The 26,207-nt window shown below is 47.4% G+C and overlaps 1 protein-coding gene across 1 annotated transcript in view; it reads left to right on the forward strand.

Moving 5' to 3' along the window:
• The window catches only part of Arhgap35 (Rho GTPase activating protein 35), an 81,605-nt gene that overhangs the window by 42,207 nt on the left and 13,191 nt on the right, over positions 1-26,207 (forward strand). Inside the window, exons 2-3 of the mRNA XM_048329750.1 lie at positions 6,004-9,873; positions 15,205-15,349. Of these exons, the coding sequence (XP_048185707.1) occupies positions 6,190-9,873; positions 15,205-15,349 (3,829 nt within the window). The 5' untranslated portion in view covers positions 6,004-6,189. The remainder of the gene's footprint in view (positions 1-6,003; positions 9,874-15,204; positions 15,350-26,207) is intronic.

Genomic DNA, 26,207 nt, shown 5'->3' on the forward strand with positions numbered 1-26,207 from the left:
CTTCCTCTGCCAGAAGAGAAACACTAGAAGAACAACTACCTGCTTCCTATTCTAGCACAGGCACTGTGTTTAGGAGCCAGTGTCCTGGTTAAACAAGTCACAGATGTTTGCATTGCTTTATTACAATGCATATTTGTGACAAAGAGTTGAAAATACTCCTGAAGCATTTTCATCTGTGACTCATGACATCAGATACAAAATTGTTAAGAGTTTGCGTTATCTTTTTAATTTAAGTAGTTATATAGAATTCAACTATATAAGATGTTACTTCTTCAGGCTTCCCACTTGCTAGACAGGCATTCTATGTGAGCTTCTACTCCATCCAGCCCAGGGAGTATTTTCAAGGGTCTTTCCCCTACTCTCCGTTATTAAGTCCTTGGCTTTAGGATTGATACTGGAAGTTATTTACTGGCACATTCTACTTTTGCTGTGGAGTGTGTTACCCCTGTGCTGAAAACCTCAGTCCCCAGAGTTAAACCCAGAAGATGTTTCCACATCCCTGAGTTTACTTTCTTGTGGCCTTAGGGTCATTCACAGTGACTGACTCTGCTAATTTTATTAACCCACGTCTTAGAAAAGTTGAACACGTATGTGACCAGACACTTAAAGTTATTTCCTTTACACCAAGTGTTTGAGGCGTTTTTAGATTTATAACAGCTTTTGTTTACCATGTAATTCAGTCCTATTGAGGAACTAGTAAAACTGCATTGTCTGGACATCAAAGCTAAGAAGAGTGTACTTATACCAAGGAAACCTATTGGGTTTCTAACAAGTGGAAAGTTACCACATTCAAAAATTAACCACATCCATGCCAGTTAAGTCTTAGCTTTAGTGTTTGTTAACTTTTTCTCCTCTGCCCTGGTACAGGGGTTTGAATCCTGGTGTCCTGCTAGGCAGGTGCTCTAATTATGAGCCACACCCCAGTTAGATGACTGCCACTTTTTTTTTTTTTTTTTTTTTGCCAGTCTTGGGGCTTAAACTCCACTGTCCCTGGCTTCTTTTCGCTCAAGGCTAGCACTCTACCACTTGGGCCACAGCGCCACTCCTGGCTTTTTCTACATATGGGGTGCTGAGGAATCAAACCCAGGGCTTCATGTATACAAGGCAAGCATTCTGCCACTAGGCCATATTACCAGTCCCACTATCACACTTAAGTTGTCAACATAATTCTTTTTGTTTTGTTTTGCCAGTCCTGAGGCTTGGGACTCAGGACTTGAGCACTGTCCCTGGCTTCTTTTTGCTCAAGGCTAGCAGCCTTGAGCCACAGCACCACTTCTGGCATTTTCTGTTTATGTGGTACTGAGGAATCGAACCCAGGGCTTCATGCATGCTAGGCAAGCACTCAACTACTAAGCCACATTCCCAGCAACCCCGCTCCCTTTTTTTAATTTTTTTTTTTTTATTTTGCCAGATTTTGGGTTTGAACTCAGGGCCTTGGCACTGTCCCTGAGCTTCTTTTGCTCAAGGCTAGCATTCTACCACTTGAGCCTCAGCGTCACTTCTGGCCTTTTCTGTTTATATAGTACTGAGGAATTAAATTCAGGGCTTCATGCTAGGCAGTCACTTTTCCACTAAGCCACATTCCCAGCCCATAATTCCGGTTTTAAAATGCAGCTAGTTATGGTGGAAGTGGAGATCTCCATTTGGGGGTCAGCCTGGTCTACGTGGTAAGATCAGTACAATATGGAGTTACCCTGGTCCTTCACTCTGGCTCTTCACTGTCTCAGAATACCATCCTTCCCCCAAAATCCTGTTGGTGCTGTCTGCATTCTTCAGAGGTGGCTGTGCTCTTTCTGGCCTTCCTCGATAACTGGTCATGACTGAACAAGGAGTTGATGGACTGGGCATTGTAGTTTGTTTCAGTAATGTTTAGTTGGTTGCAGTAATTTTCATTTTCTTTTTTCTGAGCTTTTGAGGCAGGGTGGATTGTTAGAGAAGAATTGAGTCACAGACATGAATGATGACTTGCTGAGGCCCACAGTGTTCACTTTAGGCATAATGGGACTGGCATTGCCACGTTGAGTTTCAAGACTGGTCAAGTGAGAGACCTGGAGACTGACCACCCTGGGCTGGGGAGTGCATAGAGAAGGGAAGGGCTCTGTTAGGTAGTGCAAGAGGCTCTGTCAAAGTTGTGTCCTCATGGGCAAAGCACAATTGTCTGTACTACTGAGTCACACACAGTGGGATGCTGACTTGTACAGATCTTCCTGATCAGGATTTCAAGGATGGATGAGAATGGGCTTTGGGAGTCACAAGCCCCTCAAACTTGTGTTTCCATGAGCAGTCCCAGAGGAGGAAGGGTGCTTTCTTCTAGATGCTTTGCTTCTTCCTTCTGATGCCTGGAGCTTGGCTTAGTCTTGGGGCGCATGGCATTGTCTGGAGGCCATTGCCCACAGCCATCAAGACATCTCCTTAAAATCTAATCACATTTTGTCTTGGAACGTCTGGCCCAGTCCGCATTAGAGGTGAGAGGATGCCTGGGACCTCTGGAGTTAGGTCACTTGGGATACCTGTGCTTTCCCACTTCTTGCCCCTGGTGCCAGCAGGATTGTGTGATGATTGGACACATGGAAACAGGAAGCTGATGGGAATGTCAGGTCTTACCTACCAGCTACTGAGGTTCAAAAGTCTGTTGCCTGCACCTGTTTCAGTTCTCCTCTTCTCCTCTCTGGGTCTCCGGAGACTGTGGTCCATGCGGGCTCAGCAGTCCCAAGGTTACACTTGAGTGGGTGAGGGAGTGGCTGTTCTTGGACCTGGAGGATCAGGCAGCCTTATGTCAAGTAGTCAGGATCTTTTTTCTGGAAAGTGCTAAGGTGCTACTTTCCAGCCACACCTTGGAGTTCCCAGAGCCCTGAGGGAAAATCCATATTGTAAAGTGGTTTACTTCTGTCCCTGCTTATCTGCACATACACCTAACCCACAGCTTTACTCCAGGTCTTCCCCTAACTGGCCTGGCCTGTTTTCTGGGGTGGGAGCGGTCTTTGTATATTTCATTCCTTTGTCTAAAATACCCTGCATTCTTGGAGGAGCACCTGAGAAGGAACTTCCTCTAGAAAACAAACCCACTCACGTAAGGGTGAAAGGCTGGCTTTGGGGACCCTCCATGAGTACTTAGACTTGCCTGTCATTCCTTTTGTACACATGCTTCTTCTGGACTTTGTGCTGCACTTGACGGTATGCCTTACCCTCCCAGGCTCACCAATGAATTTTCTCACCCTTGAGAATTTTTTTTTTTTAAATTTGAAAGCATGACAAAGTCACAACAGGGAAAGTAAAAAGAAGAGCTGGATGCAGGTGGCTCATGCCTGTGGTCTTACTAGCTACTTAGCAGGTTGAGACCTAGATCAAAATTCAAAGCCAGCCACGTAGAAAAGTATGTGAGATTCTATCTCCAGAATACCCAGCAAAGTGTTAGACTGGAGACTTGGCTCAAGTGGTAGAGCATTATTCCTGAGCTAAGAAAGCGGAATGAGAGCTCAAGGCCATGAGTTCAAGGCTTAGTCTACACAGGGAAAAAAAAGAATGGAAACAGTAGAAGGAATGTCCAGTATACTCTAACTAGGTTGTGCATATACTTTAAAAAAAAAATCTTACTGCTGTTTGTACAATGACCATCTGCATTCATTTTCAAAATGCTTAATGAGAATTTCCCTTTTAAAGTGGGAATATTCCCTCAAATGACAATTATCAGTTTCACAATTTTACATCAGTGCTTCATTTTTTTTGGAGGGGGCAGCAGTCATGGGGCTTGACTCTGGGCCTGGGCTCTGTTCCTAAGCTCTTAGCTCAAGCTCGCATGCTCTACCACTTGGGCCACAGCACCACTTTTGGTTTTCTGGTGGTTAATTGGAGATAATAGTCTTATGGACTTTTCTGCCTGGGCTGGCTTTGAACTATGATCCTCAGATCTCAGCCTCCTGAGTAGCTAGGATTACAGGCGTGAGCCACTGGCGCCAGCTTCTCCACTTCTTTTTCAACACTTGCTATTTTCTGATTTTATTTAGTTTAGTTTTTAATTTTTATGGTACTCATCTTTGTATGAGGTGCTATTTAATTAAGAGCTTAATTTGTTTCTTTTCCTACTATCTTTATGTGCTTTATGATCATTTGTGTATCTTCTGTATAGAGATGTCTATTCGAATCTTTTGCCCATTTTTGAGTTGGGTTGTCTGATTTTTGCTGTTGAGTTTCAGGAGTCCTATTTTATTTGGTTCTTAATCCCTTATGAGAAATAGGATTTGTACATATTTTCTCTATTGTGTGCTTTGCTCTTTTACTCTATTAATATAGTGTCTTGTGCAATTAAAAAAAAATTCACGGGCTAGGAATGTAGTGTAGTGCTAGAGTGTTTGCCAAGCATTCATGAAGCCCTGAGTTTGATTCCTCTTCACTACATAAACAGAAAACTCGGGGAGTGGTGTTGTGGCTCAAGAGATAGAGTGCTGTGCTAACCTTGAGCAAAAAGAAGGCAGGGTCAGTGCTCAGGCCTTGAGTCCCAAGTCTCAGGACTTGGGGAAAAATCATGAAGTCCATCTTGTTTTTTCTTTTCTTGCCTTATGCCTTTGGTGTCATATCCAATTAATAATTGTAAAGTTCCCTGTCTTGAGTCTTTTGCTTTAAGTTTCTTCTTGAGATTTTTATAGCTTGAGGTCTATTTCCATTTAGAGGTGGTTTTTGTAAGGTAAGGGTCCTCCTTTATTCTTTTGTATCTGGATGTCTAGTTTTCCAGTACCATTTGTTGAGAGCAAGTCCTTCCCTCATGGAAATCAGTTAACATATGTGTAAGGTTGTACTTTCTAGTGCTATTCTGTTGCTCTGTCTTTATGCCAATACCACATTGTTTTGCTTCATAGTAAGTTTTTGAAATCAGGAAATGTAAGTCTTCTAGCTTTGTTCTTTTTCAAGGTTGCTTTTGCTGTGCAGGAGTCTCTTGAGATTGCACAGGAATTTTATGATGGGGTTTGCTTCTTGTGCAAAAATCATCTTTGGAATTTTGATGGTGATTGCATTGAATTTGCTGATTGCATTGGGCAGTACTGAAATCTTAACATTACTAAGTTTTCCAGTCCTTGAACATGAGATATATTGTTGTTTAGCAATTTGTTTTACCAATATTATGTAGTTTTCATTGTACATTTTAAACTCTTTGTTAATCCTTAAAGGTTATTATGTGTATATTTATTTAAATAGTTATTATAAAGGTAATATACAGTGGAGTTACCATTTTATAAGTCAAGTTATAAGTCAAGTAAAGTATAGGTTTCTGTTTTTTTCTGGTCGGTTGTGGGGCTTGAACTCTGGGCCTGGGGGCTGTCCCTGAGCTCTTCAGCTCAAGGCTAGCGCTCTAGCCTCAAGTGACTCTTGTGTCACAGTGCCTCTTCTGATTTTCTGGTGGTTAATTGGAGATAAGAATCTCATGAACTTTTCTTCCCATGCTGCTTTGAACCGCAATCCTCAGATCTTAAGCCTCCTGAGTAGCTAGGATGGCAGGTGCCCCACTAGGAGTAGGTTTCTTTTTAGACAGTGTCACCTGTTCATTTGCTTTCTCCCAGTTTTTCCCTTCCACAAGTTTTGTTCACCCTTTGACCCTCCATTTCTGTGACTAGTCCTTATGCCTGTTTTCTACAGTGGGTAGTAGCTCTTCACTGTACTCAGTTTGGTACCCAATTTTCCTTAGACTTGGCTAGTAGGAGCTCTTTCAAGATGATACCTGTGTCCCTTGCTTAAGATACACCCTGTCCTGTTTGTACATTGAGCCATTTTTCCAAGGTACACTCACACCTTGCTTTAGCATTTAGCAAGCTTCATATTTATATTTTTTGGCTTCAGTATCAACTCTGCTTCTTTGAGTCTTAGTCATGCGTATCTTCACCTAGCATAAGGCCTGGCATGTTAAGTATTTAAGAATTTGGTGAGTCAAAGAGTTGATGTGCTGATTCTTAAAATTGGTTTCTAACACTATGGTGCTCATAGGTTTGTTTTGTTTTCCTTCCCTTCATCTAGGAGGAAATGTTGGCTCCTGGGCAATGAGAAGCAGTGGTTGCTGGTGTGCTGCAGTGTGAGGCATCATGGGCTCCGACTCTTCCACCGCGTGGGCAGCTAGCCTCTACTGCCGCTATTGAGAGCCTTCCTCCACAGGAACACTAACCTGATCTTGGACGTGGTTGATTGTGGCAGGATGTGTCAACGATGATGATGGCAAGGAAGCAAGATGTCCGCATTCCCACCTACAACATCAGCGTGGTGGGATTGTCCGGGACTGAGAAGGAGAAAGGCCAGTGCGGCATTGGGAAGTCATGTCTGTGCAACCGCTTCGTGCGCCCAAGTGCTGATGAGTTCCACTTGGACCATACCTCCGTCCTCAGCACCAGTGACTTTGGTGGGCGAGTGGTCAATAATGATCACTTTCTCTACTGGGGAGAAGTTAGCCGCTCCCTGGAGGACTGCGTGGAGTGTAAGATGCACATTGTGGAGCAGACTGAATTTATTGATGACCAGACTTTTCAGCCTCATCGGAGCACAGCACTGCAGCCCTACATCAAGAGAGCCGCTGCAACCAAGCTTGCATCGGCTGAAAAACTCATGTACTTTTGCACTGACCAGCTGGGGCTGGAGCAGGACTTTGAGCAGAAACAAATGCCCGATGGAAAGCTGCTGGTCGATGGTTTCCTTCTTGGGATTGATGTCAGCAGGGGCATGAATAGGAACTTTGATGACCAGCTCAAGTTTGTCTCGAATCTCTACAACCAGCTCGCAAAAACAAAAAAGCCCATCGTGGTGGTCCTGACTAAGTGCGATGAGGGTGTTGAACGGTACATTAGAGATGCACATACTTTTGCCTTAAGCAAAAAGAACCTCCAGGTTGTGGAGACCTCGGCAAGATCCAACGTCAATGTGGACTTGGCTTTTAGTACCTTAGTGCAACTCATTGATAAGAGTCGTGGAAAGACAAAAATTATTCCTTATTTTGAAGCTCTCAAGCAGCAGAGCCAGCAGATCGCCACAGCGAAAGACAAGTATGAGTGGCTTGTGAGTCGCATTGTGAAAAACCACAACGAGAACTGGCTGAGTGTCAGCCGAAAGATGCAGGCCTCCCCTGAGTACCAGGACTATGTCTACCTTGAAGGGACACAGAAAGCCAAGAAGCTGTTTCTCCAGCACATCCACCGCCTCAAGCATGAGCACATTGAGCGCAGGAGAAAGCTGTACTTGGCAGCTCTGCCCTTAGCTTTCGAAGCTCTCATACCGAACCTAGATGAGATTGACCACCTCAGTTGCATAAAAGCCAAAAAGCTCTTAGAGACCAAGCCAGAGTTCCTGAAGTGGTTCGTTGTGCTTGAAGAGACTCCATGGGATGCCACCAGCCACATCGACAACATGGAGAATGAGCGGGTTCCCTTTGACTTGATGGACACAGTTCCTGCCGAGCAGCTATACGAAGCCCACTTAGAGAGGCTGCGGAATGAGAGGAAGAGAGCTGAGATGCGGAGGGCATTCAAAGAAAACCTGGAGACCTCGCCTTTCATAACTCCCGGGAAGCCTTGGGAAGAGGCCCGGAGCTTTATTATGAATGAAGATTTCTACCAGTGGCTGGAAGAGTCAGTGTACATGGATATTTATGGGAAGCACCAAAAGCAGATTATTGACAAAGCAAAGGAAGAGTTTCAGGAGTTGCTTTTGGAATATTCAGAATTGTTTTATGAACTGGAGCTGGATGCTAAGCCCAGCAAGGAAAAGATGGGTGTCATTCAGGATGTCCTGGGGGAGGAGCAGCGGTTTAAGGCATTGCAGAAATTGCAGGCGGAGCGTGATGCCCTCATCTTGAAGCACATCCATTTTGTGTACCACCCGACGAAGGAGACGTGCCCCAGCTGCCCAACTTGTGTGGATGCCAAGATTGAGCACTTGATCAGTTCTCGGTTCATCCGCCCATCTGACCGCAATCAGAAGAATTCACTCTCTGACCCCAATATTGATAGGATCAACTTGGTCATCTTGGGCAAAGATGGTCTTGCCCGAGAGTTGGCCAATGAAATTCGAGCTCTTTGTACAAATGATGACAAATATGTGATAGATGGCAAAATGTATGAGCTTTCCCTAAGGCCAATAGAAGGGAATGTCAGGCTTCCAGTGAACTCATTTCAGACACCAACTTTTCAGCCCCATGGCTGCCTCTGCCTTTACAATTCAAAGGAATCACTGTCCTATGTTGTTGAGAGCATAGAGAAGAGCAGAGAGTCCACACTGGGTAGGCGGGACAATCATTTAGTCCACCTCCCCCTGACATTAATTCTGGTCAACAAGAGAGGAGACACCAGTGGGGAGACCCTGCACAGCCTAATACAGCAAGGCCAGCAAATTGCTAGCAAGCTTCAATGTGTCTTTCTTGATCCCGCTTCTGCTGGCATTGGTTATGGACGGAATATTAATGAGAAGCAAATCAGTCAGGTTTTAAAGGGACTCCTGGATTCTAAGCGTAACTTAAACCTGGTCAGTTCTACTGCTAGCATAAAAGATTTGGCTGATGTGGATCTGCGGATTGTTATGTGTCTCATGTGTGGAGATCCCTTTAGTGCAGATGACATCCTCTTTCCTGTCCTTCAGTCCCAAACCTGTAAGTCTTCCCATTGTGGAAGCAACAACTCTGTGTTACTTGAACTTCCAATTGGGCTACATAAGAAGCGCATTGAGCTGTCTGTCCTTTCTTACCATTCCTCGTTTAGCATCCGGAAGAGCCGGTTGGTTCATGGGTACATAGTTTTTTATTCAGCCAAACGCAAGGCCTCCTTGGCTATGTTACGTGCCTTTCTTTGTGAAGTGCAGGATATTATCCCCATACAGCTTGTAGCACTCACTGATGGCGCTGTAGATGTCCTGGACAATGACTTAAGTCGGGAACAACTGACAGAGGGGGAGGAGATCGCGCAGGAAATTGATGGGAGATTCACTAGCCTCCCTTGTAGCCAACCTCAGCATAAACTTGACATCTTCCACCCATTTTTTAAAGATGTGGTGGAGAAAAAGAACATCATCGAGGCCACACACATGTATGATAACGTTGCCGAGGCCTGTAGCACCACTGAGGAGGTATTCAACTCCCCCCGGGCTGGCTCACCACTCTGCAACTCAAACCTGCAGGATTCCGAAGAGGACATGGAGCCACCATCGTATAGCCTGTTTCGGGAAGACACGACACTGCCCTCCCTGTCCAAAGACCATTCCAAACTCTCTATGGAACTGGAGGGAAATGATGGGCTCTCGTTCATCATGAGCAATTTTGAGAGTAAACTAAACAACAAAGTACCTCCACCAGTCAAACCAAAGCCTCCTGTCCATTTTGAAATTACAAAGGGAGATCTGTCTTATTTGGACCAAGGCCATCGGGACGGACAGAGGAAGTCTATGTCCTCTAGCCCCTGGCTGCCACAGGATGGGTTTGATCCTTCTGACTATGCAGAACCTATGGATGCTGTGGTCAAGCCAAGGAATGAAGAGGAAAACATATACTCAGTGCCCCACGACAGCACTCAAGGCAAGATCATCACCATCCGGAATATCAACAAAGCCCAGTCCAACGGCAGTGGCAATGGTTCTGACAGTGAGATGGACACAAGTTCTCTGGAACGTGGCCGTAAGGTATCCATCGTGAGCAAGCCTGTGCTGTACCGGACTAGGTGCACTCGGCTTGGGCGGTTCGCAAGTTACCGAACCAGCTTCAGCGTGGGGAGTGACGATGAGCTGGGGCCCATCCGGAAGAAAGAGGAGGACCAGGCCTCCCAGGGATACAAGGGAGACAACACTGTCATTCCCTATGAAACAGACGAAGACCCCAGGAGGAGGAATATTCTTCGCAGCCTAAGGAGGAACACCAAGGTAAGACTGGGCTGAGACAGAGCAGTGGTTGCTCAGTTTAGTAACTTGGAGAGAGCTGATTAGTGAGACTTTGCAATGACAACTTATTCTACCAAAGGACTACTTTGTGAGCTGGGCACCTGTGGCTCAGGCCTGTAATCCTAGCTACTCAGGAGGCTGAGAACTGAGGATCAAGGTTCGAAGTCAGTCCAGGGACGAAAGTCTATAAGACTCCTTTTCTTTCTTTTTTCTTTTCTTTTCTTTCTTTCTTTCTTTGTGTTTTTATTTTTATTTTTTATTTTTGCCAGTCCTGGGGCTTGGACTCAGGGCCTGAGCACTGTCCCTGTCTTCTTTTAGCTCAAGGCTAGTCTACCACTTGAGCCACAGTGCCACTTCTGGCCGTTCTATGTATATGTGGTGCTGAGGAATCGAGTCCAGGGCTTCAGGTATATGAGGCAAGCACTCTTGCCACTAGGCCATATTTCCAGCCTGAAAGTCTGTAAGACTCTTACCTCCAATTAACCACCCCCACCCCCCCAAAAAAAAAAAAAGATTGGAAGAGCAACTGTGGCTTAAGTAGTAGACCACTGGTCTTGAGCAAAAAAGCTAAGAAATAGCACTTTGGCCCTGAACTCAAGTCCCTGTACTGGCATACAAAAAATTTATGATTAGTCTTACAGACTTTTTTTTCTTTTCTTTTTTTTTTTTTTTTGTCAGTCCTGGGGCTTGAACTCAAAGCCTGAGCACTGTCCTTGGCTTTTTTTTGCTCAAGGCTAGCACTCTGCCACTTGAGACACAGCAGCGCTTCTGGCTGTTTTCTACATATGTGGTGCTGGGGAATCGAACCCAGGGCTTCATGTGTACAAGGCGGGCATTCTTGCCACTAGACCATATTCCCAGCCTCTCCTGCCAGGAGCTTCTAAGGTTTTCTTGCCATATAATGTCAGAAAGGGCAGGACAGTACCATGTGGTTCTACCCTCAAAGCCTGCTGATGACCTTGATTCCCCCACGGCCTGTTTTCCCTTTGAAAGTCCTTGGTCATTGTGAGGCAGGCCAGTGAAAGCACTCCTAGTGAGGAAGCCAGACAACAGCTCCCCCAACTTCCTTAAGCTCCTGTTTCATGGAATCTAAACATTTCGAACATTTTTGGATTATTTCTTCTTTTCCTCCTCCATTCCCAGTAAAGACTATTGCTGGAACAGTGTATCTGAACAATGACATTTAATTTGTGGGAGTGTTGGAACACCTGGGAATTAGGAAGGTGGCATAATAACACACTGAATTATAACTCTTTTCTGATTTCTGGTGACATCTTTAAATACTTACTGCAAGTGATGCTTTTAAACACATTCCCAAACAAGCCCTACTTTGTACAGATTGCACTTTGGTGCAGGCACAGCTGGAGCCTCTGGACTCTGAGCCTTGGCTAGCTGTGTTCCTGTCCTACTGGTGGTCACGCTTCCTCACCCAGGACCACGTCCTGGCCTGCTGGGTCAGATGGCTAGAAGCTGCCACTTCCTTTCTGGCTTTAGTTCTATGGCCCACACCTCTTCAAGTCAAATAGAAATGATTCCTCTGATAACTCTGGCCCCAGGGTAATCGCGTGCCAGCAGTTGGCTTGGAGTGTCCTTTGGAAAGAGTGAGTAGAAGGTGAAATTGTCACTTCCTGTCTTAGAGAATGGTGCTTTGAAATGAGTGTAACTGCTTTGTCATCCCCGTGCAGGGAGCAAATGGCCGTTATGAGCTAAGAATGCTGACTGACACTTGTTTTACTGGAAAAGCAAAATACCATTAGGACAGAGAGTGCCAAACCAGCCCCTTCGTGAGGGATTTGGCCTTTGAGCCTTATTGGCATGCCAGAGAGAAAGGATACAAGCACTCTGGTTTCAGCTGATCATAGAGAACATTGGTCCCTCCTGATGCCAGACACTGCTGAGGAAATAGCCACTGAGAACGCCATCTTCTGCCCAGGGAAAGCTGTGCAGAGAGCCATGTCGGGCTGGCTCAGAGACTAAGGGTACTGACTAGCAGCTAGATTCTGTGGTCACATCCAACTCCCTACTTCATCCATCCCTTGGCCATGGTGCACCTGGATCAAAGAGGGAGACCTTCATTGCAGGGTTGTAAGGAATGAAGCCCAGTGTGGCAAGGCTCCCACAGCTGAACCTAAAAGAGGGAGGAGGCTGAATCCAGGCCCTGGGGGAAGGTCCAACTCACCATGGCCACCTCTCCTTCTGAATATAATTTGGCTCTCATCTTCTTCAGTGCTCCTTAGTGGCTTTCTCTGCGCTTACCCTGACAGTTGCCCAGGGGCCCTGGCTGATTTGCTAGATGAGTGCTTTACTGTACAGCTGGAGGCAGTGAGGAGAGGGCGAGCTTTTATCTCCGGTGGAAGTGCAGCCTCTGAAGCTCCCTCTGCTCTGGGTGTCTTTCCCAGAGGAACCATTCAGCAGCCGTCCTCAGTGGGAGCCTTCCGCACTCAGCTGAATGAAAGTGAAGCTGCATTGCACTGGGCTGTGAATGGAGCTTTGTCTGCAGCACTGGTGTGCGCACATGGGCTCTGTCTCCTGCGCCCAGCCCAGCCCGAGCTGCCTGGTTCTACAATTGTGTCTTTGGGGCTTACTCCAATTACTGGACTTGGTGTGTTTGCCCATGATTTAAAAAGCTGTTATTGGCTATTTGTCCTTCGATCAGATGTGTTCTTATTTTTGTGTTAAAAATACAACAAAACAAGACAAACAGGGTGATAAAGAAAATCTTTCACCCACTGAAGCTACCACATGACAAGACAATCTATTGAAAAGCTACCAGTTCAATCACGCATTGTTTAGGGTATAAGGCGCCAAGTAACCAGTTTGACAGTTTGTGCCCCCCCCCCCCAACACTGAATTGGCTTATTTCATTGCATTCAGTGAATTGGCTGGTTGTTGTGGCTTTGTGTGGACACAGCTCTCATTTTGTGAGGCCCAGAACGGAGTTGAAGTTTCTAGTGTGAATAAAAACCAGCTGGGGAGTAAGACTGCTCATCCCAGGAGGGATGTGGGTTTTGACAGGCAAGCTGAATGCTAGAGACCTCAGCTGTGTGTGACTTGTGGGCTTTAGGAAAGGTTAGTCCTAGCCTCCCTGGGCTGGATAGACTAGTTCTTCATCCCTGAGCCTTAAGACTATGCTCACCCGACCTTGGGTTCTGATTCCTGAAAGCATTTTGTCTTCTAAAAGAAGTACTTTGCAACCTGTTGAGATCAATGCATGGGCTTCAGTGGCCTGCAGCCCCCACATGTGCTGCCCTTCAGGGAAGGGACTGGACTTACCCACTCCTCACCCCAGGTTGCAGGAGGGGCCTGTGCTTACGCTCAGTGCCATAGTGCCCAGCACTTACCTTGTTGGCACCTAGGAGAGATGGTTTTTGTTGTTGAACCAGGAGGTTCTGATAGGGTACTGACAGCATTGTTGACCAAGGTTTACCCTGAGCTGGGACAGCTAGGAGAAAATGGGAGAAGGAGATGACTTGGAAAGAGTCAGGCAGGCAAGGCCCATGGACAGAGGCTTGTGGGGAGACAGTGTCCCACTCAGAGCAAGAGCATAGACCCTGTTCAAATGCTTGCCGGAAGCTAGGGAGCACCCATCATGTGCCCCTGTCCCCTGGCCCAGGTGCTCCTTTTTTTTTTTTTTTTTTTTTTTGCCATGCTGAGGATTGAACCTAGGGCCTCACACATAGCAGGCAAGTGCTGTACCAATTGAGCCATGCCCATAGCACCACAGGGTACTGCTACCATCCTGCCTGGGCTGACCTTGAAGTTGCATTCCTCCTGCCTTCACCTTGAGAGAAGCTGGCATCACAGGCAGGCACTACTATGCCTGACTCTTTTGTCTATTTTAAGGAGGTGATTTCTCTTTATTAGAGATGAGATGACTTTAAGAGGCTAAACACGTGTCCAAGCTAACACTGCTGCAAAGTAAAGGGGCTAAACATTTGAATCCAGTCTAATGACTGCCACCCTAGTGCGTCTCTAGAGGTCAGTCTGCAACAAACCTGCTTTATGTTCCTGATCAGGAGCATGTACTTAAACGTTCAGTTCGCCTGTTTAGCTTCCAAATCAAGAGCCTTTGTCCTTTAAGAAAAGTCCCATTCCATACCCTGTGTCCCCAATGAGTAGTGTATGCTGTTTGGCCTTCAAAGCTGAGGTGAGTAGGGGAAAAATAGCAAGGAGATGGTTTAGTGTGTGTGTCAATTCTGGGCTTGGCTTGCACTCTAGCCCTAACATCTGGTACTTTGACATGAATAAAAACATTTATGGGGACCAGAAGAAAGCTAAAAGTTGGCTCCCTAAACACGCTACGTAGCTGCTTTTCCCCAGAAGCTAGAATGAAGAATCCAGCCAGAGAGTGTGTAGCCCTGCAAGACACTACTGAGAGCTTACAGCACGTAGGTCCTTTTTTCTTCTCCTAGGGTGACTTCTAGTGCACTATTGGCTGTAACTGTGTCCTCCTTCACCTGTTAGAGTAAAAAGTTCATTGAGAGTGGGAGATCATTTTGGTCCTGGTATAAGCTCTACTGCCAGTATGCTGTGTGATCCTGGATAATTCATTTAAGGAGAAAACTGTCAAGCCAGATACGATGGCACATGCTTATAAACTCAATTCCTTGAGACAAGGTAGAAATTGCAAGGATCTAGATTCAAGGCTAGCCCACTTAGAAGGTAAGCAAGACGTCACCCCGCCTCACCCCCATCTCAACCAACAAACCAGAAAAGGTGGTGCATATTTTTAGTCTGGTTATGAGCAAGTCATACATAGAAAGATAGGATCTCAGTCTGAGGCCAGCCCGTCAAAAAAGATGATCATGGACTTTCCTACCCAGGCTGGCTTCAAACTGCCATCCTGAGTAGCTACAATTACAAGTGTGAGCCACTGGCATCCAGCATAACCTTCTTCTTTTTAGTAGATATTTTAACAATAGTCCCACTACTGGCAAAAAACAAGTAATAAAATACATGGGTTGAATGATTTGGAGCAGATCATCTCAGTATTAATAGTGCTAAGAGCACAAGGGGGATTGTTTCTTGGGACTGCCAGTTGTAACACAGTGCATGCCGGATGTCTTCTAGAGGAAGAGGACTAATTGTTTTCCAATCCATTGTTTTTTAAGATTGTTTTATAACAGTGGCACCTCAGGGTGTGACTGTGCCACTTCCCACTGTCTTGTGTGGTATTTGGAGGCTGTAACATGTAAAACTAGCCAGATGAGCTTTCCAGAAGTCTCTGTACCACTATGCACTCCTGTCTAGCAGTCTTCGGGTATGTGCTGATGTTTACTTTGTGTTTGTTTCCTTTTCTTTTTTTGTGGACAGAAACCAAAGCCCAAACCTCGACCATCCATCACGAAGGCAACCTGGGAGAGTACTTATTTTGGGGTACCCTTAACAACTGTTGTGACTCCAGAGAAGCCAATCCCTATTTTCATTGAAAGGTGCATTGAGTACATCGAAGCCACAGGTAAGAGGATGGCTGGGTCACAGCCATCAGACTGCTTGCTGTGTTCAGGAAGCTGTTGGGAGGCTGCACTCTCTGGAGTTTCTGGAAGCTGTGGTTTAGTGTAGGATATTCTAGGTGGAGAAGGGCGAAGTGTTAGACTTGTGGGGCCTCCATGCTTGTGGTGCAAAGAAGTCTGTCCTTAGGACCACAGGTGTAGCAGGGCGCTGTCCACCTCTCTGTGCCAGCTCCACAGCAGCCCCTTGAGGGCAGGACAGGGGTTGTGACACGTTTCATGAAATGACTTGGGACACTTACGTGTTGGTAGGACTGAGGTGTAAAAATAAGTAGGTGCTGAACAACTGCCTGGGATAATAACAGTTTGGCATAATCATAAAGGGAAGCTGTCTTAAAAATTTCTGCAATGATCTGTTCTTTTTTTCCTTTTTCCCTGGTGCTGGGGACCAGACCAGACCAGGGCTTTGTACATACAAAGCAACCTAATACTGCATTCTTAAAACAACAAAGTTTTACTTACGTTAGATCTTCTGTTCATGTTGGACACTGGTAGTGGGTACCTGTAATCCTAGCTACTCAGGAGGCTGAGACCTGGAGGATTGAAGTTTGAAGCCAGACTGGGCAGAAAATCTGCAAGTTTCAATCTTTAATTAATAAACAAAATTCCAGAACAGAAGGGTAGCTCAAGTGGTAGAGCACGAGCCATGAGCAAGCACACAAAAATTGTTTATGTTCGATTAGAGTTCCTAATGTCTCTGTGGCCTTCCAGTTCTTCCCCATTTCCTTTTGTTCTTCCTCTCCACTTGTCCTGGTAGAGGGGTATGATTTCCCATCCCTGACTCCCAAATAGCCAAGATGATGAACTTGAGCCATCACTCTGGCTTAAGTAAAATTGTTCATCTTAAAGTATCGTTGGGTCCATATTCCTGTTTGTTTAGTTGGCTTGAAAGTGTCATGGCTGAGTTTACACCAGGATGTAATCAGTATGCTCACTGCATTTAGTCCCTTTCCATCCAGAACCGTCCTCTCTGCTCTGTTTTAGTGGTGACCTCTCAAGAGTCTAGACTGCTGTCTTGTCGAATGGTCTTTTGTGTTGTGTACTGTCTAGACCTTTCCATCATTCTCAGTCCTTTTCCAGCACCTCCTGTGACGGCTTCTGAAAGGGACTGGGCTAAGCTCCCAGGAGGCGGCGGGTGCAGGCCTGCTGTCTCCCTCTCTGGCCAGGGTGTATCTATGAATTGGGCACAGGGAAAGTGGGTGCTGCCACCTGGCCTCCTATCCCCTCTCACTCTCATCTGTGCATGCAGGAATCACCGTAGACTGCAGTGTTACACCGGAGTACTGGCAAGTGCTCCTGGCCAAAGGGACTTTGCCAGTGAACCTGTTTGCCAGGCCTGGCCAGACAGTGCAGAGTGAGAAATCATCATGTCCCTGGTGTTGTGAGCCCTCTACCTTGGCTCTCTGACACTTGTCCTGCCAGATAAAACATTGCCTCATCCTAAGGCAGAGCATGGTAGCTCACCTGCAGGAGGCAGTGTAAAGGACACTTGGGAACTCCAGTTCTGGTGACACTGCCAACAGGGGCAGGCCCCAGAGAGACCCAAACCTTCCTTTGAAGGAAGGTAGCCAAGTGATCACAGATGGGACACTTTGAACCCTTAGAGATGTTTTCCTCTGAGCAACCTCACTGTAAAGCCAGTGACTCACTGTAGGTGTACAACAGGAAGTGAGTGGCTCAGAACCCAGTGTCCAGGTTTGTGTCTCCACACCTGGTGCATAGTTTGTGGAACTGAGTCCAGGGCCTACGCTCTGCCTGCAGTGCTGCACTATAGTTTTGGTAGGAGAAGCAATGGCAAGGGTTGGTTTCTGAAGCAGGTCCTGGGGAGTATGTGGAGAAAAATCTGTAACCAGGTTCCTGGGAATGCTGTGTCCCCTCTCTGTCATTTGTGAATAAATTGTCAGCTCCTTCTAAATAAACACAGATCACACACAAAAAGGACCATGGTCCGGGTATGGTGTTCACCTGCAGTCTTGTTTTGTTTTTTGTTTTTGCCAGTCCTGGGGCTTGGACTCAGGGCCTGAGCACTGTCCCTGGCTTCTTTTTGCTCAAGGCTAGCACTCTGCCACTTGAGCCACAGCGCCACTTCTGGCCATTTTCTGTATATGTGGTGCTGGGGAATTGAACCCAGGGCCTCATGTATACGAGGCAAGCACTCTTGCCACTAGGCCATATCCCCAGCCCTCACCTGCAGTCTTAACTCAGGTGAAGTCAGGAAGGCCTCAAGTTCAACTGCAGCCCGGGCTTCATAGTTAGACCTTTTCTCAAAAAGCAAAGAAGGAAGGATCATGCTTTCTCGTCTCAAAATCTGCTATTCCTGGGTTTGTAACCTGACTGTGGTTGAGGTGTCTCCTGCAGTTTGTGAATCTGACCCGCTCGTTTGCCCTGTCTCTATTCCTTGAGTTCAGTCTGTGTTGGCATGAGGGTCAGTGGGTAGAAAGCTTTTACATGGATGTGGAGATGCTTCTGGGCCGTGGACAGCCTGTGCTTGCTGTGCTAATTGGGTGCTAGCTTTTCACTCAGCTCTGGTTACACAGAGGAGGGCATGCCGCCACCACAGCTGCTCTAGGACCTCCCTGGGTAGGCTGCAGAGAAACCTGAGAGTCAGGGGACTTCACACTTCTGGCTCCAGTGCCTTTTTTCCCCTTCCCTGTTCTCATCTACGTGAAAACTGTAGCAGCATGGAGAGTGCTGAGCTTCTCTAAGAGATAGATAGGGATGCCAGTCAAGCTAACCTGATTCACAGAAGTAGGAATATTCCATTCTGTGTGGCTTCTCGTGTGTGTGTGTGTGTGTGTGTGTGTAGGTGTACAAGCGTGCACGCACACATATGTGCACCAGTACTGGGACTTGAACTCAGGGCCTCATGATCTTGTTTAGCTTATTTCACTCAAGGCTGGTCCTCTAAGACTTCAGCCACACCTCTACATCTGGCCTTAGTACATCTACATCTGGTCTCTTAGACTTTCCTACCCTAGCTGGCTTCAGACCTCAGTCTTCAGGTCTCAGCCTTCTGCATATCTACGGTTATAGAGGTAAGCCAGCAGTTTTGGTTTTAGTGTGTGATTTTTTTGTGTATGTGCTGTGCTGAGACTCAGAATTTTATGTTCTTAATTGGTTTCTTTGCTCATAGTTGGTGCTCTACCATTTAAGCCAGGCCTCCAGTTTCTCAGCCAGTGTTTATTGAATATTTGTATTAAGTAGGCCTATTACTAAGTCCGGTTATTGTGCTAGACTCATTGTGTTGCTCTCAAGTCCAGGGGTAGATGAGGTAGGCATAATCACATTAATGTATAATTAAACAGGCAAAGAGCATTACTGTTCACTTCAGCTTGCAGCCCTTCAGGGACTGATATGTGCCTCAAGACACTTCCTCCATCATGGTGTTCAACATGCTAAGATAAACTGGTCACTTCTGTGTTACCGCAGTAATCTGCACTGTGTCTCTGGGCTCCCAGCTCTGGCTTTGTGGTTGGGTACTATTTAGGACTGTGGATGAGGATGAGAACACTAGGGCAGCCCATGCCCCTGGTGCAGCAGCCAGGAGGGCACCTGGCTGGATCCTCCGTGTAGTCCTCTCTGTGGGTTCCAGTGGGCTAGCCCCAAGGTGTCAGCTGCTGCACAGATGTTCTACATAGAGCATCGCAGATGAACTTTGGCCCATGGTGATCTGGGTCATAGGTGCTCCTCATGATGGCTCTCAGCCACACTCCTTGATAAGACCCTGGGCCCTGCTGGCAGGCTGAGTCGGGTGGTGAGCTCTTCCCTCCTTCAGAGCACTCTCAGTGAATGGGCCTGTGACTGAACTTCCAGCGCTGTGGCCTTCCTCCTGATGTGGCTCATTTGTTCACTAAGTGTATAGAATGCCTGCTCAGGCCAGGTTTAAATTTCACCTCTAATTGATGAAGCCTCTTTAGGGAATGTGCTCACCATTAGGCCCAAGGCCTTTGGGAAATGGATAGCCTCACCAGACACCAGGGCAAAATGTAACTCCTTCACAGCTTGATGCTGTGGAGAGCCAGGCGGCCTCTTGCATCTGTCCACGTTTGGGGGCCTTTGGATTCTTTGCTAGCAGACACTGTACGGGACGAGCCTCGGGTCCAGCTGTGGCCCTGCTGTGATGAGTGACTGTTTAGCCTTGCCATAACATGGGGCTCATGATGGGACCTGGAGTTGCTGAGATGAGTTGGTGTGTCACAGACCCTGTAATGGTGGCCGGGCTGTGGTGACACCAGCCTGGATGCCTCTCTGGGTCCTCATGTGTCCCCAGCATAGTGGCCTTCAGCCTTCCCCAGGGAGACTGCTGCAGGACCTGCCATCACGTTGCTGGGCTGGAGTCACACAGGGAGAATGTAGAGTAGTAGGCAGGAGGCCTCTCCTCTCCCATCCTGGCTTGCCTGGTCAAGCTGATGGTTTTTCAGCCCCCCTTGTGCCCCCTCCCTCTTACCACCCCGACTTGGTACATTTCCCTTCCTGGCAGGGCAAAGGAACATGAGAGAGCTCACCCATTCCTGCCTTCTGCCCTGACCATTGTGGAAGGAGGGTGGCCGGGAGGAGGGCGCCACTGAAAGCCAAGATGTCTGGCATCTTGATCTTTGGACTTCCCCTCCCCCAGAAATGGGAGCGGTTAAGGTGTGCTGTTGGAGCCCCTCAGTCAGGAAGCAGCCAGGACTGCTGCCAGGTGCATGCTTCAGGCGTTGGCGCACAGTAGTGCTGCCTAGCACGGCTCCCTAGAGCCCTGATCTTGGGTCCACACAGGCAGAGCAGAAGTGGGGCAGGCCGAGTGGGAATTGAGGCAGAGCGCGTCAGAGGACTGCACGGGACAGAGCAGAGCGGCCAGGGTGGGGAAGATCAGCTCGCACCTTTATGTCCTGCCTGGCTCTTCTGGCCTTGCTGCTTTGAAATGTGAGATGATTGCATATCAGATAGTTGAATCCCATTTTTCAAACAGAGATGCTCAAAGACTTTGTGATTTCACCCCAGTTTAGGTTCGTTCACTCTTGGCTGAAATCCCTGGCTGTTTAAATTCGGTGGCCTCTCAACAGTTTAAAACAAAAGAACTCACAATTTATCTTTTCACGTCATTGCAGTTTGGTTGAAATGAGACCTTTCTACTATGTAGTCCAAACGCCTGATAAGGAACTACTGTTGGTGTTTGTGTTTTGTATGCTTTAAAAGCCACAACAGAGAGCTCTTTCTTCTGTTGTGGCAGACAGCAAGAGAGGGCTTCTGTAGGGACACAGCCTCAGGAGTGCTCTGCCTCCTGGTGGACCCCATTGCAACACATGCTTCTGTGAGGGACCCCGAGTCCACAGTGGGAACCTCCTCAGGCTGCAGCAGCGCAGCGAGTATGAAGTTGTTGCATCACAGATACCACAAGGGATGTGTGATGGAAGAAGCTGGGGAGTCTGAGCTACCTGTCCACTGCTACTGTGGGACCACTGAAAGGGCAGTGGTGGAAGCAATAAGCTAGCCCATGGTTAGACCAGGGAGAGGCAGCAGCTGTCAGGGTTTCGAGGGCAGAAGCCTGTACTCTCTACGAGCAGTGTGCCATTGGGCCTTCCCCGAGGGAGCCCACACTTAAAACCTCAGAGCCGGTGAACAGTGCTAGTTCCCACTTCCTGTGTTTGGGGCAGGGACACCACAGGTGGCACCCAGAGCCTCTGGGAGAAACCAGCTGCAGGCATTGGGGATCAGACTCTTTGCCCCAGACTCCCTGTGATCTGGGGCAGATGCCTAACCCTGTTCAAGCCCCATTCTTCTTCTCTACTGAAAGAGGAGGACAAAAGAGCATAATATTGTCATATATGCTTTTTTTTGCTTCCAGTACTGGGGTTTGAATTTGGAGTCTGTGTTTCTCAAATGCTTACAAACATAAGATGACAAGTATGGTGGGACACACCTGTAATCCCAGCTACTCAGGAGGCAAAGGCAGGAGGATCCTTGAGCCTATGCATTTGAGCCTCAAAAGTCAAAATGAACGAGCGAGCCTGGTGGTATATACCTGTAATCTCAGAACTCAAGAGGGGGAGGCAGGAGGACCTTGAGAGCTCCAGGTCAGCCTAGGCAGTATAGCAAGAGACACACTCTCTCTCCCCTCCCATCCCACAAAAGTAGATATGCTGGAGCTGGAGGCATAGCTCATGTGATAAGAGAAGCAGCTATGGTTGGAAAAGGCTAAGTGGGAGGCCCTGAGCTGAAAGTAGGTCCCTTCACACTGGATAGGGCCTTGTTATTGCCTGGTATCTAATCACCTTTGCAATAGCATGAGGCACTCTAATAATGCTATAAAAGATGGCTCAGGGGCTGGGAATATGGCCTAGTAATAGAGTGCTTGCCTCATATACATGAAGCTCTGGGTTCGATTCCTCAGCACCACATATATAGAAAAAGCCAGAAGGGGCGCTGTGGCTCAAGTGATAGAGTGCGCCAGGACTGTCGGGAAAAAAAAAAAAAAAAAAAGATGGGCTGGGGATATGGCCTAGTGGCATGAGTGCCTGCCTCATATACATGAGGCCCCAGGTTCGATTCCCCAGCACCACATATACAGAAAACGGCCAGAAGGGGCGCTGTGGCTCAAGTGGCAGAGTGCTAGCCTTGAGCAAAAAGAAGCCAGGGACAGTGCTCAGGCCCTGAGTCCAAGGCCCAGGACTGGCAAAAAGAAAAAAGATGGCTCAGCTCAGCCTTGGGGGCAGCAGAGCTGGCTCAGCAGAGTACCTGCTTCACTTGTGTGATGCCCTGGATTCCTTCCCCAGCACCAAAACCCTACCAGACAAACCAAAGACATAAAAGTGATTGGCAGCTTTGCTGTCCAGCTAGGAGGTAGATTTCCATTTTGTCAGGTTAGGGTGTCAATTGAACGGGCCCCTGCACAGTTGCTCCCCAGCTTTTTTTTTTAACCATTCCTGGGCCTTGGACTCAGGATCTGAGCAGTGTCCCTGGCTTCCTTTTGCTCAAGGCTAGTAATCTGCCACTTGAGCCACAGTGCCACTTCTGGCTGTTTTCTGTATATGCCGTGCTGGGGAATTGAACCCAGGGCTTCATGTATACTTGGCAAGCACTCTTGCCACTAAGCCATATCCCCAGCCCTCCCCAGCTTTTTTGAGTCAGTGGAAAGGCCAATGGTCTTTAGCATTTAAGGATGACAGGGCTGTTACCAGGAGAAAGAGCTCTCTGTTGTGGCTTTTAAATCACAAAAACACACAAAACAGGAGGCCTGGTGTTTTTTGGTTTTTGTCTTTTAAATAAAACTATCAGCCGGTTGCTGGTGGCTCATGCCTATAATCCTAACTATTCAGGAGGCTGAGATCTGAGGAACTCAGTAAAAAGCCAGCCAGTGCAGGAAAGTCCGTGAGACTCTTATCTCCAATTAACCACCAGAAAACTGGAAGTGGGTCAAGTGATAGAGCGCTAGGCTTGAGCTGAAGAACTCAGGGACAGCACGAAGGCCCAGAGTTCAAGTCCCATGGCTGACAAAGAAAACAATATTTTATCAACCCAGTAGTGGGAGAGGTAACTTCAGAATACAACCAGCCTGTGTTAATATTTAAGTCAGTATTTGGTACGAAACACAAAAGATAAGAGTTTGTTTTCTATGCCAGCCTCCTTAAGCTAGCAACCTCTCATTCTGCTATTTCTCATGTATGAGTCTAGAGAAGGTCTTTTACTCTTCTATTTTAAAACTAGGCACAGTCCTTTAACATAAGTAAAGTTAGCAATCTGAGAATGTCTCTTCACTCTGTTCTGCCTACTGAGGAGAGCTGATGACCACACTGACTGGACAGCCACAGATTTGGGTCACTTGGAGGTAACCTGATCTGTGGTGTGGCTGCCGGGTGCAGCCTTGGCTCTTTCTGCCTTCCTGTGATTTTGTTAGTGCTCACTCAGGTCTCTGTCCCTGCCTGCCATCCTGTGCATGTAGATTACTGCTGGGAAACTTGATGGTGCACACTCGATGGCCTGCACAAAGGAGAAGGGGCCTGCAGCGAGGAGACCCTTGACACATGTCCCCTGGCTTCTTTAGGTCACACGGAATTTCACAGCTTCTGTTCTTTTTCTAAAATTTTAATTTTATTGTCAAGGTGATGTACAGAGGGGTTGCAGTTACGTAAGGTAGTGAGTACGTTTCTTGCCATAGTTGTATCCCTCCCTCCCACAGCTTTTACTCTATACTCTGTAAAGATTAGAGTTCTTTTTGTTTGTTAATTTATTTGTTGGCAGTGCTAGAATTTGAACTCAGCCACAGCCTCCAGCCCTTTTTTGCTTTAGTTGTTTTTTTAGGTGTGGTTTCACGTTTTTTTGCTGAGGGCCAACCTCAGACCAAGATCCTCCTACCTATGCCTGTTATGTGGCTGGGGCTACAGGTGATTGCTGCCATGCCTGGCTTACTGATTATGGTGGAAGTCTTGCTAATTTTTGCCTAGTCTGGCTTTCAACTTTGATCTTCCTAACTCTGCATTCCCATTACTAGAATTACAGGCATGAACTACAGGCTACAATTACAACCATATCTGGCCTTCAAAGTTGTTTTTTAAGACAACTCCTGATCCTTTTGCCTCGGCCTCTCCAGTGCTAGGACTATAGGTATGCACCACCATGCCTAAACCCTGTTCAGAATTCTTCAGTGGCTCTCCATCACTCCAGGACAAGGCTGAATGCAGTTGCCCACAGGATTTGTCCTTGCTTATTAGCCTCACCTAACTTTCAGGTTATAGAACTCAACTTCCAACAGTTCCTTCCACTCCATTGATTGTTCACTGGCTGAGTCTTTCCTCTTGGTTCCATTCCAGAAGTCCCTCCCAGATCCCTCTCTGAGCTCCTGTCTGAGTCAGAACCCTCACCCCATGGTCTATGGTGCCCTGTGCCTTCATTTGTGAGCACTTACTTAGCTCCTGGGACTCCAGCTTGTCTGCCTCCTCAGTATACCTAAGTTCCCCGAGAGAGGGTCGTCACCATTGTCTCTACTAGGGTTCCAGTGAGTGTTCATGAATGATGCCAGAGGACGCGCAGTGGGAACATGCAATTGTGTGCACAGAGGAGAGGGAGGACAACGGTCTCTCTGTTTGGAGCGTGGTTGGAAATACCATGTGGTAGGTACAGGGTGGGTTGTCCACACAGGGCAGTGTGTGAGGCTTCTGCATTGGGGAGGGTTGAGGGAAACTTAATGTCCCCTATAGGAGCTGTCAATAAAGTGTCTTCCCCCACGAGGGAAGATCTGAAAAGATAGGTGCCTGGTGCTAGACAGTAATAGATGATGCACAGTTTTTCCTGCAACGAGCCTACCAAAAATGCCACCTAAGTATTAAATGGAACTGTTCACCAAGTGCTTGGAAAAAGTAATATGCAAATATTTTCGGCTTTGTCACTGTGCTGCCTGAGTGCCCTCCCGACTGTTGATGAGCTCTGGTTTGCCTCGTCCAATTGGGCAAGGCTCCTGATTCCCCTGGCATGTCACACATGGGCGGCGCCCTTGGGTCTCTCCTCCAGGTCTCCTAGACGGAAGTCGCTTCCTTGTAGGACAGTGTGCTGGTTAAGGGATTGTGTATACAAACACTAGTGCAAGGCTCACCTGCTGGGTCTGAGTTCAGTGGTCCCTCAGTCAGCTACCCCTCAAGGAAAACGAGTGCAAAAGAGAAAACAGGGCCTGGAATACCAACCCAAATCCTTTGCCCTCCTGGCCTCTGGTCACTGGGGCATGTCAGGTAAGACCCTGGCGTGTCAGGGAAAAGTGGGATCAGGCCAGAGAATCCTGGACCCTGCTGCTCAGAGCCACCCCCAGCCCCTGACAGCCTTATGACCAAAGAACTCAGGAAGGCACTTCACTTTACTTCTAGTGACCAGTTGACCGTCAAGGATCCAGTTCAGAATAGCCCTGTGAGATGGGGTGGGGGTGGGGCTATGTGGAGCTTCTATACCCCCAGAACATGCCACTCTTCCAGCACTATAAGTTCTGCAAGCACTGTGGTGTGTGTGGGGTGTGGGGGGGGAGGTGTCTGTTATGTGGGCATGATGGTTAGCTCACTGCATGAGTACCCAAAGATGCTATAGAGTCTAGGAGAAGTACAGATGTGAAGTTCCTGCTGTGCCCATCTGCCTCCTCCCCACAAAGCTCCTAAATTTAAGACCTTACAAGTAGGTCAAACCTAAAGCTTGGAGATGCATCCCTGCCCAGGATGGGGGCCGGGAGGGCTCCTCAGCTTAATGAGAAGCTGGTGTTTATTTACTTGGGGGGGGGCTTTGTCTTCACTGAGCACCTTCACAGTTTATTAGCTGAAGTCCCATGTCTGGAAGACATTATGAATCTCAAAAACAGTGCTTATTTTTTTTTTTTTTTTACAAGAGGAAGGAGATCTCCAGGAGACCTTTGGGCAGGGAAGCTCACAGTGCTTGGGGTGAAAATGGCCCTCTCCAGCCACCCTGTGTGCATCACACTGATGGGCTGTGAGCATTACACCTCACCCACGTTACTCATGGCCACCGGGCAGAATGCGGGTGGAGAGGGCAGGCCAGACTGGCTGTGTACTTGGGTTGGTCATTCTGCAACCAGAAGGCCTGGCTCTGGAGTGTCCTGGAAAGGGCAGCTCCATGCAATGTACATCCGGCGGTCACTTCAGTAAGGGGCAGCCTGGACACGCTGCAGTGATTGCATCATTTATGTTCCTTTGAATAGTGGTGGTGTGAGCTTTATCAAGAACACAGTATGGTATGGTTTTTATTTAAAGGGTGAATCTGGGTTGGGGATGTGGCTTAGTGGTAGAGTACTTGTCTATCATGCATCAAGCCCTGGGTTTGATTGCTCATACCGCA

Source organism: Perognathus longimembris, chromosome 20, assembly GCF_023159225.1.
Source record: "Perognathus longimembris pacificus isolate PPM17 chromosome 20, ASM2315922v1, whole genome shotgun sequence".
Taxonomy (NCBI): domain Eukaryota; kingdom Metazoa; phylum Chordata; class Mammalia; order Rodentia; family Heteromyidae; genus Perognathus; species Perognathus longimembris.